Below are 14,257 nucleotides of genomic sequence, written 5' to 3' on the forward strand. Positions count from 1 at the left end.
ACGGCCAGGTCTCTGACCTCCTCCCTATGTGCTGTCTCATGGTTGTTGGTGATCAGGCACTGTTGTGTCAGCAGCAAACTTAATGATGGTGTTGGAGTCATGCCTGACCGTGCAGTCATGAGTGAACAGGGAGTACAGGAGGGGACTGAGCACGAACCCCTGAGGGGCCCCAGTGTTGAGGATCAGTGTGGCGGAAGTGTTGTTACCTACCCTTACCACCTGGGGGCAGCCCGTCAGGAAGTCCAGGATCCAGTTGCAGAGGGAGGTGTTTAAGTCCCATGGTCCTTGGCTTAGTGATGAGCTTTGAGGGCACTATGGTGTTGAATGCTGAGCTGCAGTCAATGAATATCATTCTCACATAGGGGTTCCTTTTGTCCAGGTGGGAAAGGACAATGTGGAGCGCAATAGAGATTGCATCATCTGCGTATGTTATCGTGTGTTTGCATGCATGTGTCTATGTTTGTGTTGCTTCACAGTACCTGCTGTTCCATAAGGAATTGTATTTTTTATCTAATTTTACTTCTGGCATGAGTTACTTGATGTGGAATAGAGTTCCATGTAGTTATGGCTCTATGTAGTACTGTGCGCCTCACATAGTCTGCTCTGGACTTGGGGATTGTGAAAAGACCTCTGGTGGCATGTCCGAGCTATGTGCCAGTAGTTCAAACAGACAGCTCGGTGCATTCAACATGTCACAATACCTCTCACAAATACAAGTACAGTCTGAAACTAACAGCAGCTCTGCGTTGTGTTGCTGTCATTTATTTATAAAATCTGCTGGGGATATTCTTTAGGAACTTTACGGTAAAGGCCCTGTATCCTCAAATACGGGATATCGTGATTGACATTACATTGGTCCAATAGTTGGAACGATCATTTTATCAATAACCAATAGGTATTTATGTTGGGCGGGATCTTACCTTGCGTGCAAGTAAAGGGAAAAAATCAGAAATCAGCCGTTCAAACTAGCTAATATTTACGAACGGTCATGTAGCTAATATTGATGATGGATTATCGAAAATTATTTAACGGTGGATACGGAGACAGAAACTCTGATCATCACTAAACACAACATCAGGTAGGTTGCTGCAACGCGTTGTGGTGTTTGCTAGAATTACTAACGTTAGCTATTTTAGCAAACGCCAGTTAACTTTAGCGAGCTAACTAGCCATTCTGAAAATGTAGATGTTTATCTGTTTTGCAAATAATGTTAGCTTATTAGCTAAACATTTCTATTTAAAAAATGTCACGCTAGTTAGTTTGCTATATGACATTTCTAAGTAACGTTAGGTGCAACTAGCTGCAGCTGTGTTAAAATAAGGTTCCAGTTGTGACGGTATTCTTCGGCCTCGCAGAAGAACTTGTCATTAGTGACATTGTAAATGTGTGGGTCTGACTGTATCTAGACAGCTAGCTAACTCGTGTGTGCCGTTTGAATGCACAATAAAGGTGCATCATGGCTGTATTCTCTCTGACCCTTTCTTCCCAGGGACCGGCAACCTCTATTTCCACTGTAGGGGTACTACCAGTGTACCTGTGGGGCCACCATGTCTCTTGCTCAGAGAGTCCTCCTCACCTGGATCTTCACCCTGGCCTTCCTCATCATGCTCGTCCTCAAACTAGATGGCAAAGTCCACTGGAACTGGTTCCTCACCTTTCTACCCGTATGGATCTTCGACGGCATCCTCCTCCTCATGTTACTCGTCAAGATGGTCGCCAGGTGTAAAGCGGGACACGACCCTCGTAACGGCTCCCAGGACCTGAAGAAGAAGGCCTGGTACCTGGCGTCCATGCTGCTGAAGCTGGGCTTCTGTCTGACGCTGTGCGCCCGGCTGGAGAAGCTTACCCATATCAAGCTCACCTTTGTGTGTATTCCTCTGTGGTGCATGTTGCTGGGAGCCATGGTGGAGCTGGGCTATAACATCTTCCCCGAGAGGAGAGAGGCATGAGCGATGGATTGAGGAGAATGGAAAGGAGGAGGCTCTTCAGAGAAGGCTGGAAGGAACACACACAAACCTAATTCTTTAGTGTGGTTATTTCAGCTGTTTGCGAAATCACAAACTCTCCTTCATTTGTTATGACATGAAGTGTTATCCCGTTGACCAAGCTTTGCTCTCGTGCCAACAGTACTGCTTATCAGAGAACAGATCAGAGACTGTGCCTTCAGGAGGTTATAAAACGGATGTAAATGGTACAGGTCATGTAGATGTCAGATAAACTAATACAATCTAGCAAAGACATGTCACATTGCTAGCTAAGGATTTCCAGACATTTTCCTTGACGTCAGCATCTTTTGTGTTGTAAAATCTTTCATACTTTGTGGAACGACAAATGATTGTCGTAGTGTTTGGAAGACGGGGCTCTTCCTATGTAAAGCCATTCAGTTTAAATGTGATCTACCTGTAGTGTTTGGAAGATGGGGCTCTTCCTATGTAAAGCCATTCAGTGTTTTGTGCCATTCAGTTAAAATGTGATCTACCTGTAGTGGTACTGTCTCCATTTAATTTTCACCATTTGAATAGTTGATTTTGACATCAATCTGCATATTATTTATTATTTTCCTTTCAGTATTGTGTGAATAAATGGATGTCACTGTTCCAAACTAAAACATGCTCTGATTTTGTTTATGGTGCCTTGTGAGCTGTTGACTCCAGCATCAGAATAGATGAGCAGGCAAGTCTCAATGCACTACCAGTCGTATTGGATAGATGGCAGTAGCAGCACGGTAGACTAATGTTGGCCTACTTGTGTTCAATGCAATCCTCGACAGTGCAATAATCAGTTGTAATACTGGGCTGTATCAAAGAACTTTACAACTTGCACAGACTGAACAGCCTCATTCCATGTACTCTCAGTTCAGTAAATGTGTACTACTAACATAAAATGTCTCTCAACCATGATGCATTTGGGGGGGGGGGGGGGGTTATTTATCCCTCACTCTGAAAGGAGACTGAATGTGTTCTCTGTGCCTGCCCTTTTTTTAAAGGACACTCACACACACATGCATAAACATCTTCCTCCACGGTCTGTGTGTCAGGGCTACACTCTCCCATTGGGCTGCCTCCCAACCCCTCTCCTCAGGTCCTTCTGTATGCCACACCCTCTTTGGATAGCCCCATAGGGCTCTGGTCAACAGTAGTGCACTATAGAAAACAGGGTGCCGTTTGGGACACACCCTGTGACTGGACCAAGAGTTTGAGGCTCGCCCATCACACTAATCTGATTATCTGACATTCAAACCATGTGGGGCCAGGGCAGTCTGTCATAGCTTCTAGCGAGGTCTCTGTTGGGCTTGTACTGCTACTGCACATTCTGATCAGCAGCTCTTCTGTGTTTCATTTCCCAGCGCGCCACGGCTATAATCTCACATACCAGAACTGCTGAGCTCATCGCCGCTGAGTGCAGTGTGTGGGCGGCTTGCATAACACACACAGAAGTAGCAGAGGCCAGAAAGGTAATCCTGCTGAAATGTGCTTCTGCAGATCACACACTGAACTGTCTCCACGCAGACATTCATCTTATTGGAGATTGTTGTGCAGAAATAAATTGCCTGTTTCAGATGAGTGGCAAGTTGAATCCCAAATATACACACTTCTTGACTTGAGCCCAACACGTCTCTATTGCACAATGATACCTGTTAAAGATGAAAGGGATGGTCTTATCAGTTGAAGTTGGAACCTAAAAGGCCATGATGTCAGATATGAACCATTGATCTGTGTGTCTGTTGGAGCCCCATGATCAAACATCACTCATAACATTTTTTTCAATTTTCACCTAAAATGACCCAAATCTAACTGCCTGTAGAACAGGACCTCTTGATACATTCAAGAGCTCCATCTGGTGTCCAATGTAGCCCCATGATCACCACTGTAGCCCCATGATCAAACAACATCACTCGTAACGTTAACCTTTATTAAGAGCTCCATATTTATGTAGAAATCACACTACAAGTTTTTCTCCTTACAAAAAGTTATTTACACTACAGTGCTGACAATTAAAATCGAACAGAAAATTATGAAAACTAAAAAGCTTCCTTGATATAAATAAGCCTCTGAGGGGGAACAAAAAAAAGCCTGGAGTAAATCCTTTAAAATAATGTCTCATCATCTTACAAAAAATATATATATGTTAATGTCAGCTCTAATAATAATCCATCTATAACCTAAAACTAAAATATATTATTTAAGAACCTGTATGTTTGTCAGACCTGCAGAGTACCAGTGCTTCTGGCCCTAAGTGCTTTGACAGTTCACAGATATTAGCCTGAGTCCCAGATCAGTTTATGCGTTCTTGCCAAGCCAACTCCTACTGTACGGTCAACAATGAGACAAGACAATACAAACTGATCTGGGACCAGGCTACACAGTTATGGACAGGCACTGAGGAATGTTACATTTGCAATGTATTCATTCGGTAACAGAACAGAGCAAGTGTGCATCCTAAAGGGTACCCTATGTCCAATATAGTGCACTACTTTTGATCAGATCTCTCTCCTATGGGCCCTGGTCACAAAGTAGATCCCTATATAGGGAATAGGGCACCATTTAGGATGCAAACCCAACAGAGCTTTACGTGTCCCTTAGAATACATCACACACCGTGCTGATATCATGGTTTAAAGTCTGTCTTCTCCTTCCTTTAGATGGGATTAAAACAGAACCCCGAAGAGCCATTTTAAAACACTATGTACAAAGATCAGTAGAAACAGTCTTTCTGGTGCTGCTCATGCAGGTGGTGTTTAAAGGAGAGGGAGGAGCGGTGCGGGGGGCCAGGAGGCCGTGTTTCCGGGGGGGTGACTGGGGCCTTTGTGTAAAGAGAAGTGTCTTTGTCCTGGGGTTTGTCCGGTCTGGGCTGGGGTTGGGCCCGGACCTGGGGTGTAGGGGTCCTGCTCTCTGTGTGGCTGGAGGCCAGGCTTGAAGAAGATAGAAGGGGTGCAGAGGAGGGCGTCAAAAAGGGGATAGGGGTGTGGGTAAGGACAGGGGTATGGGTAAGGGTATGGGTATGGGTAAGGGTATGGGTAAGGGTGTGGGTAAGGGTGTGGGTAAGGATAGGGGTGTGGGTAAGGATAGGGATATGGGTAGGGGTGTGGGTAAGGATAGGGGTGTGGTTAAGGACAGGGGTGTGGGTATGGGTAGGGGTATGGGTAGGGGTGTGGGTAAGGGTAGGGGTAGGGGTGTGGGTAAGGATAGGGATATGGGTAGGGGTGTGGGTAAGGACAGGGGTGTGGCAGGGTTTGCGTGAGGGAGAGGGACAGGGGGTACGAGTGGAAGCCGGGCTGGGTTTGAAGGGGGGAGAGGGACTGGGGGTACGAGTGGAAGCCGGGCTGGGTTTGAAGGGGGGAGAGGGACTGGGGGTACGAGTGGAAGCCGGGCTGGGTTTGAAGGGGGGAGAGTGTGTAGAAGTGGGACTAGATTTGGGAGAGGGGGTACAAGAGGATGACGGACTGGGTTTGGGAGAGGATGGGGGGGTGGAGGTGGGGGAGGGTTTGAGTGAGGAAGACAAGGAAGAGTGTGTGGTAGTGGTTTGATATAATTCTGAGTGATGGTGGTGGTGGTAGTAGTGGGGATGATGGTGATGTGATTTGGGCTTGGTGTCCTGGAAAGAGGATTTGGAGGGAGTTAGGGGGGTGATGGGAGTTGGTAGGGGGGCGATGGGTGAGGTGACAGAGGGCTTGGGCAGCCTTATATCCGCAGGTTGAGGTTCCACTTTGACCTCCGGGTGGGCAGTGTCTCTGTCTGTGGGGGGTTTGGGGTCCGTGAGAGGAGCTGTGGTCCCTCCCATCAAGGCATCCCCAAACTGCTCCTGTTTGACTCGTAGCGTCGACACGTCCACCTTCCTCTCCTCCTCGGCCGGAGGCTCTTGGTGGTATTGTTTTAAGCGGATGTGCCATGCCAGGCTGCAGACAGCAGAGACCGTCTTGAACTGATGAACCACACTACGAGGGATGTAGTAGATGTCGTTGTCGTACAGCTGGATACGGGCGTAGCGGATCCCCTCGCGTCTCAGCTGGTTCAGCTTAGCGTCGTCCACCCACTGCACACACTGAGGGAGAGAGAGAGAGAGAGTTAAGACAGTGTACTGGAGGAGAAGATCCACTGAGCTGTTCCCATATTGTTCTAAACCAGGGGAGTAGTTGAATCACTAGTGCTGAAGGATCCAGCTCTGGGTTGAACATGTGTAAAGCAAACGCAGAAGGATGCTGTGAAATCACCTCTCAGCTGCTCCTAACTAAAACAAAACGGCAGCTTAAGAGACACTAATGGAGGACAGGCCCTGAGACCTCCTGGAGGGTCTCTTTAATGGAGGACAAGCCCTGAGCACTCCTGGAGGGTCTCTTTAATGGAGGACAGGCCCTGAGCCCTCCTGGAGGGTCTCTTTAATGGAGGACAGGCCCTGAGCCCTCCTGGAGGGTCTCTTTAATGGAGGACAGGCCCTGAGCACTCCTGGAGGGTCTCTTTAATGGAGGACAGGCCCTGAGCCCTCCTGGAGGGTCTCTTTAATGGAGGACAGGCCCTGAGCCCTCCTGGAGGGTCTCTTTAATGGAGGACAGGCCCTGAGCCCTCCTGGAGGGTCTCTTTAATGGAGGACAGGCCCTGAGCCCCCCTGGAGGGTCTCTTTTAAAAACCTCTCAGATGTCAAGTCCCCTGTTTTGGGGAGCTGCATGGTTCTGTTACCGGTTACAACTGACATTTTGGCTTATAAATCGATCTGTGGACACCGTAGATGGAAATGGCTTGCATTGAGCGGTAGCCCTGATTCTCACAGACGCCTGTGTGAAGGAGGGTGTGAAATCTGACACCATTTGAAGCTGGGATGTCCCTCCGAATCTGTCATTCACCCTTCCGACTGTCCATCAAGTCCAGGCTGAACTCTACATCACAGCCACTAACACCACATATGCCTGCAATCCTTACATCGTAGCGCAGCAGAAAATAGTAGTTGTCGATTTATAGCCAGTAATCTAAAACAATTCATAGATTTGAAACAAACAAAAAAACTTTGTCATAGAATGACAATAGTAATATGAGTTGAAAGGAGAGTTCCTAGCGAGTTCAGGAAGCCAAGCTGGGAGCTCTGAGACGTTCACATGGATGGAGGCAGAAGGTTTGATCAAGAGAGAAAACACACTAACATGTTTTTATAAAGGAAGGTGAAATCTTAGTCATTTTTATCATTTGATTATACTATATTTAGAAAGCATATATATATATATATATTTACAAGCCTTATTCATAGTTTTGTTGAATAGGAAATATGTTATATTTGTTGTATAAATACGTTATATTTGTACTGTGTACTTGAACTTGTGTCATCACAAGTGACGCCACCTCAGCCATTTAAAACTGTTTTTTACCGTAAAGGTGAGTTTTGAACCTTTCCTGGAGTATGCAGCATTACTAGTCATTGTTTCTGGCCCTGTCATGATAAATCATTACTTTGGAGATTACATAGATTACATTTACCTGGTTAATGTAAGACCTGAACCCTCCTGGAGGATCACTTTAATGTAGGACAGGCCCTGAACCCTCCTGGAGGATCACTTTAATGTAGGACAGGCCCTGAACCCTCCTGGAGGATCACTTTAATGTAGGACAGGCCCTGAACCCTCCTGGAGGATCACTTTAATGTAGGACAGGCCCTGAACCCTCCTGGAGGATCACTTTAATGTAGGACAGGCCCTGAACCCTCCTGGAGGATCACTTTAATGTAGGCCCTGAGCCCTCCTGGAGGATCACTTTAATGTAGGACAGGCCCTGAGCCCTCCTGGAGGATCACTTTAATGTAGGACAGGCACTGAACCCTCCTGGAGGATCACTTTAATGTAGGACAGGCCCTGAACCCTCCTGGAGGATCACTTTAATGTAGGACAGGCCCCCCCTGGAGGATCACTTTAATGTAGGACAGGCCCTGAACCCTCCTGGAGGATCACTTTAATGTAGGCCCTGAGCCCTCCTGGAGGATCACTTTAATGTAAGACAAAGTGATCCTCCAGGAGGGTTCAGGGCCTACATTAAAGTGATCCTCCAGGAGGGTTCAGGGCCTAATGTAGGCCCTGAACCCTCCTGGAGGATCACTTTAATGTAGGCCCTGAACCCTCCTGGAGGATTACTTTAATGTAGGCCCTGAACCCTCCTGGAGGATCACTTTAATGTAAGACAGGCCCTGAACCCTCCTGGAGGATTACTTTAATGTAGGCCCTGAACCCTCCTGGAGGATTACTTTAATGTAGGCCCTGAACCCTCCTGGAGGATCACTTTAATGTAGGACAAGCCTTGAACCCTCCTGGAGGGTCTCTGTTGAAGACAGCACAGTGTAGTGCCACATCTAGCCAGAGGGTGGCAGTACAGTGCATAGGGCTGTGGATAAGCTACCTTGTTTCATGCAATATCAAATCAAATGTTTTGTCACATGAGCTAAATACAACAGGTGTAGATCTTACAGTGAAATGCTTACTTACAAGCCCTTAACCAACAATGCAGTTAAGAAAAATAAGAAATAAAAGTAACTAATAATTAAAGAGCAGCAGTAAAATAACAGTAATAGGCAATATACAAGGGGTACCGGTACAGAGTTCATCTACGGGGGGCACCGGTTAGTCGAGGTAATTGAGGTAATATGTACATGTAGGTAGAGTTATTAAAGTGCATAGACCACAGAGTAGCAGCAGTGTAAAAGAGGGGGGGGGGGGCAAGCAAGTAGTCTGGGTAGACATTTGATTAGCTGTTCAGTAGTCTTATGGCTTGGGGGTAGAAGCTGTTTAGAAGCCTCTTGGACCTAGGACTTGGCGCTCCGGTACCGCTTGCCGTGCAGTGGCAGAGAGAACAGTCTATGACTGGGGTGGCCGGAGTCTGACATTTTTTAGGGCCTTCCTCTGACACCGCCTGGTATAGAGGTCCTGGATGGCAGAAAGCTTGGCCTCAGTGATGTACTGGGCCGTACGCACTACCCTCTGTGATGCCTTGCGATCGGAGGCCGAGCAGTTGCCATACCAGGCAGTGATGCAACCAATCAGGATGCTCCCGATCCTCCTTTTCCTGTAGTCCACAATCATCTCTTTAGTCTTGATCACGATGAGGGAGAGGTTTTTGTCCTGGCACCACATGGCCAGGTCTCTTACCTCCTCCCTATGTGCTGTCTCATGGTTGTTGGTGATCAGGCCTACCACTGATGTGTCATCAGCAAACTTAATGATGGAGTTGGAGTCGTGCCTGACCCGTGCAGTCATGAGTGAACAGGGAGTACAGGAGGGGACTGAGCACGCACCCCTGAGGGGCTCCCGTGTTGAGGATCAGCGTGACGGATGTGTTGTTACCTACCCTTACCACCTTGGGGCGGTCTGTCAGGAAGTCCAGGATCTAGTTGCAGAGGTGGGTGTTTAGTCCCATGGTCCTTAGCTTAGTGATGAGCTTTGAGGGCACTATGGTGTTGAACACAGAATGCATAGCATTCTCAAATAGGTGTTCCTTTTGTCCAGGTGGGTAAGGGCAGTGTGGAGTGCAATAGAGATTGCATCATCTGTGGATCTGTTGGGGCGGTATGCAAATTGGAGTGGTTCTTGGGTTTCTGGTGAGTGCTACGGATCGGTAGTAATTTTGGCAGGTTACCTTAGTGTTCTTGGGCACAGGGACTATGGTGGTCTGCTTGAAACATGTTGGTATTAGACAGGGAGAGGTTGAAAATGTCAGTGAAGACACTTGACAGTTGGTCAGCGCATGCTCGGAGTACACGTCCTGGTAATCCGTCTGGCCCTGCGGCCTTGTGAATGTTGATCTGTTTAAAGGTCTTACTCACATCGGCTGCGGAAAGCGTGATCACACAATCGTCTGGAACAGCTGATGCTCTCATGCATGTTTCAGTGTTACTTGCCTCGAAGCGAGTATAGAAGTAATTTAGCTCGTCTGGTAGGCTCGTGTTACTGGGCAGCACTCGGCTGTACTTCCCTTTGTAGTCTGTAATAGTTTGCAAGCCCTGTCTCATCCAACCAGAGTCGGAGCTGGTGTAGTACGATTCGATCTTAGTCCTGTATTGATGCTTTGCCTGTTTGATGGTTTGTCAGAGGGCATAGCGGGATTTCTTATAAGGTTCCGGGTTAGAGTCTTCTGGTTGTGGTATGTGCGTACAGTCACTGTAGGGATGACGTCATCGATGCACTTATTAATGAAACCAGTGACTGATGTGGTGTCCTCAATGCCATCGGAAGAATCCAGGAACATATTCCAGTCTGTGTTAGCAAAACAGTCCTGTAGTTTAGCATCTGCTTCATCTAACCACTTTTTTATTGACCGAGTCACTGGTGCTTCCTGCTTTCATTTTCGCTTGTAAGCAGGAATCAGGAGGATAGAATTATGGTCAGATTTGCCAAATGGAGGGCGAGGGAGAGCTTTGAACGCGTCTCTGTGTGTGGAGAAAAGGTGGTCTAGAGTTTTTTTTACCCTCTAGTTGAACGTTTAACATGCTGATAGAAATTTGGTAAAACGGATTTAAATTTTCCTGCATTAAAGTCCCCGGCCACTAGGAGCGCCGCCTCTGGTTGAGCGTTTTCCTGTTTGCTTATGGCGGTATACAGCTCATTGAGTGCAGTCTTAGTGCTAGCATCGTTCTGTGGTGGTATGTAAACAGCTACAAAAAATACAGATAAAACTCTCTAGGTAGATAGTGTGGTCTACAGCTTATCATGAGATACTCTACTTCAGGCAAGCAAAACATCAAGACTTCCTTAGATATTGTGCCTTAGGTATTGTTTACAAATATACATTGTTACCAGAGGCTGTTGTTCTATCCCGCTGATACAGTGTATAACCCACCAGCTGTATGTTATTCATGTCGTTGTTCAGCCACAACTCAGTGAAAATTAAGATATTACAGTTTTTAATGTCCTCCTGGTAGGATTTACGTGCTTTTTAGTTCATCCTATTTATTATCCAGCGATTGTATGATGGCCAGTAGTACGGGTGGCGGATGGCAAAGGCAGATCCTCAGAAGGCATCTTCACTAGAGGTCGACTGATTCATCGGAAAGGCCGATTAATTAAGGCCGATTTCAAGTTTTCATAACAATCGGTAATCGGCATTTTTGAACACCGATTATGGCCGATTACATTGGAATCCACGAGGAGACTGCGTGGCAGGCTGACTACCTGAGTGCAGCAAGGAGCCAAGGTAAGTTGCTAGCTAGCATTAAACTTTAAAAAAACAATCAATCTGGGCAAATATTGCACTTTTATTTTCTTTTCCAACACTTTGTTTTTGCATTATTTAAACCAAATTGAACATGTTTAATTTATTTAAGACTAAATTGATTTTATTGAATTATTACAAATAAATAATACATAAATAAATAATATTTTTATATATAAATAAATCGTCCGATTAATCGGTACTGGCTTTTTTGGTCCTCCAATAACTGGTATTCGTGTTGAAAAATCATAATCGGTCAACCTCTAATCTCCACCAGGCATCTACACAAGTCATCCGACTCATTAAAGAAATGTTCTTCATCAAGTTCGAAGTGAGTAATCGCTGTTCTGTTTTCCAGAAGCTTTCAGTCATAAGAGACAGAATAAGTTACAAAAAAATGCAAGAAAAAAACAAACAAAATAGCCCAGTTGTTTAAGAGCCCATGAAACAGCAGCCATGGTCTCCGCTGCCATCTTAACTAATAGAAACGAGGTAGAAGACAGGTGCAGCTCACCTGGGACAGAGGTGGTTCGTGCAGGTCCAGTTGTAACCTCTGGACTACATTAGGGAAGTCTCCAGCATGGAAACAGATCACGTCTTTGGTAACGCGAGGGGGCTCCGCGCTACAGAGACAGAGAGAAGATTGGAAATAAATGGTTATAATCTATCAGATTATGCAGCGGTCTTGTAACGGATTAGTTGGACGATTGTTGGATACTAAATACAGCCTCAATAATATCTAAAGATAATACATTATCATATATCCGGGTGTTAAAACCACCCACCTCTCTCCACAGCGCACGGCCTTGAGCACCCCTACAGCGGCGGTGGTCTGCCTCTCGAAGCCCTGTCCGATGTGGTCAGCGTGGGCCCGCGTCCGGTCCTCGAACAGCATCTCACGAGGCTCGCTGGCCCGACGTAGGTACTGCAGGTTCTTGATCTCATTGGTTGACCTGGAGGAGGAGAGGACATTGACATTAACACAAACTTCTATAGCAGGCGGCCATAATAAGACCAAAATAATCAATCAATCAATCAATCAATCAATTACTATATGATACTATATAACATATTTTTTTTATCCTGATCCAGCATCCTGCCTCTGGAGAGCTAGTCTAGGATATCCCTGACCTTGTAGCTTAGTAAGCTGTCTGGTCCCAGAGACCACCGGAGAGCCGGAAGCAAGCTGTCTGATTCTAGAGACCACCGGAGAGCCGGAAGTAAGCTGTCTGGTCCCAGAGACCACCGGAGAGCCGTAAGTAAGCTGTCTGGTTCTAGAGACCACCGGAGAGCCGTAAGTAAGCTGTCTGGTCCCAGAGATCACCGGAGAGCCGTAAGTAAGCTGTCTGATTCTAGAGACCACCGGAGAGCCGTAAGTAAGCTGTCTGGTCCCAGAGATCACCGGAGAGCCGTAAGTAAGCTGTCTGGTTCTAGAGACCACCAGAGAGCCGGAAGTAAGCTGTCTGGTTCTAGAGACCACCGGAGAGCCGGAAGTAAGCTGTCTGGTTCTAGAGACCACTGGAGAGCCGGAAGTAAGCTGTCTGGTTCTAGAGACCACTGAAGAGCCGGAAGTAAGCTGTCTGGTCCCAGAGATCACCGGAGAGCCGGAAGTAAGCTGTCTGGTTCTAGAGACCACTGGAGAGCCGGAAGTAAGCTGTCTGGTTCTAGAGACCACCGGAGAGCCGGAAGTAAGCTGTCTGGTTCTAGAGACCACCGGAGAGCCGGAAGTAAGCTGTCTGGTCCCAGAGACCACCGGAGAGCCGGAAGTAAGCTGTCTGGTTCTAGAGACCACTGGAGAGCCGGAAGTAAGCTGTCTCCCCAGTAAAGCACATTAACACCTGATTCAACAAATTTAATGGAATCAATGGAACGGAGTCAAACGTTGTTTCCATGTGTTGGATGTGTTTGATACCATTCCACTGATTCCATTCCAGCCATTACAATGAGCCTGCCGTCCTATTGCTCCTCCCACCAGCCTCCTCTGAAGCCCACACACACTGCAGCGCTCCAGAACTAGGAATATACCGCAATGTCCTACAGCGCCACATTCAGGAGCGACCCTACAGCGAGACACCCATGAGCGACCCCACAGCGCCAGTGTTTAGTCAGAGAGAGGGGTAACACAGCCAGTGTTTAGTCAGAGAGAGGGGTAACACCGCCAGTGTTTAGTCAGAGAGAGGGGTAACACAGCTAGTGTTTAGTCAGAGAGAGGGGTAACACAGCCAGTGTTTAGTCAGAGAGAGGGGTAACACAGCCAGTGTTTAGTCAGAGAGAGGGGTAACACAGCCAGTGTTTAGTCAGAGAGAGGGGTAACACAGCCAGTGTTTAGTCAGAGAGAGGGGTAACACAGCCAGTGTTTAGTCAGAGAGGGGTAACACAGCCAGTGTTTAGTCAGAGAGAGGGGTAACACAGCCAGTGTTTAGTCAGAGAGAGGGGTAACACAGCTAGTGTTTAGTCAGAGAGAGAGGTAACACAGCCAGTGTTTAGTCAGAGAGAGAGGTAACACAGCCAGTGTTTAGTCAGAGAGAGGGGTAACACAGCCAGTGTTTAGTCAGAGAGAGGGGTAACACAGCCAGTGTTTAGTCAGAGAGAGGGGTAACACAGCCAGTGTTTAGTCAGAGAGGGGTAACACAGCCAGTGTTTAGTCAGAGAGAGGGGTAACACAGCCAGTGTTTAGTCAGAGAGAGGGGTAACACAGCCAGTGTTTAGTAAGAGAGAGGGGTAACACAGCCAGTGTTTAGTCAGAGAGAGGGGTAACACAGCCAGTGTTTAGTCAGAGAGAGGGGTAACACAGCCAGTGTTTAGTGAGAGAGAGGGGTAACACAGCCAGTGTTTAGTCAGAGAGAGGGGTAACACAGCCAGTGTTTAGTCAGAGAGAGGGGTAACACAGCCAGTGTTTAGTCAGAGAGAGGGGTAACACAGCCAGTGTTTAGTCAGAGAGAGGGGTAACACAGCCAGTGTTTAGTCAGAGAGAGGGGTAACACAGCTAGTGTTTAGTCAGAGAGAGAGGTAACACAGCCAGTGTTTAGTCAGAGAGAGGGGTAACACAGCCAGTGTTTAGTCAGAGAGAGGGGTAACACA

At 47.1% G+C, this 14,257-nt stretch overlaps 2 protein-coding genes across 6 annotated transcripts in view; one reads left to right on the top strand and one right to left on the bottom strand.

Moving 5' to 3' along the window:
* Window positions 1–887: 887 nt before the first annotated feature.
* LOC118942874 (transmembrane protein 60-like) lies at window positions 888–2,608 on the top strand. The gene is made up of 2 exons (XM_036956853.1): window positions 888–1,078; window positions 1,490–2,608. The coding sequence occupies exon 2, from the start codon at window positions 1,548–1,550 to the stop codon at window positions 1,947–1,949; it is 402 nt and encodes a 133-aa protein (XP_036812748.1). The 5' UTR covers window positions 888–1,078; window positions 1,490–1,547; the 3' UTR covers window positions 1,950–2,608.
* Window positions 2,609–3,891: 1,283 nt separating this feature from the next.
* LOC110518048 overlaps window positions 3,892–14,257 on the bottom strand; it is a 182,617-nt gene continuing 172,251 nt past the window's right edge. For all 5 annotated transcript variants that reach the window (XM_036956855.1, XM_036956857.1, XM_036956856.1 and 2 more), the window contains 3 exons: window positions 11,962–12,129; window positions 11,691–11,799; window positions 3,892–6,041 (listed from right to left, as the gene is read on the bottom strand). In XM_036956855.1, the coding sequence (XP_036812750.1) occupies window positions 4,695–6,041; window positions 11,691–11,799; window positions 11,962–12,129 (1,624 nt within the window). In that variant the 3' untranslated portion in view covers window positions 3,892–4,694. The remainder of the gene's footprint in view (window positions 6,042–11,690; window positions 11,800–11,961; window positions 12,130–14,257) is intronic.

The sequence above is a fragment of the Oncorhynchus mykiss genome, chromosome 21 (assembly GCF_013265735.2).
Source record: "Oncorhynchus mykiss isolate Arlee chromosome 21, USDA_OmykA_1.1, whole genome shotgun sequence".
In the NCBI taxonomy this organism is placed as follows: domain Eukaryota; kingdom Metazoa; phylum Chordata; class Actinopteri; order Salmoniformes; family Salmonidae; genus Oncorhynchus; species Oncorhynchus mykiss.

Excerpts from the sequence above, each read along its gene's own strand:
- LOC118942874 (XM_036956853.1), top strand. The coding sequence starts at position 1,548 with ATGTCTCTTGCTCAGAGAGTCCTCCTCACCTGGATCTTCACCCTGGCC.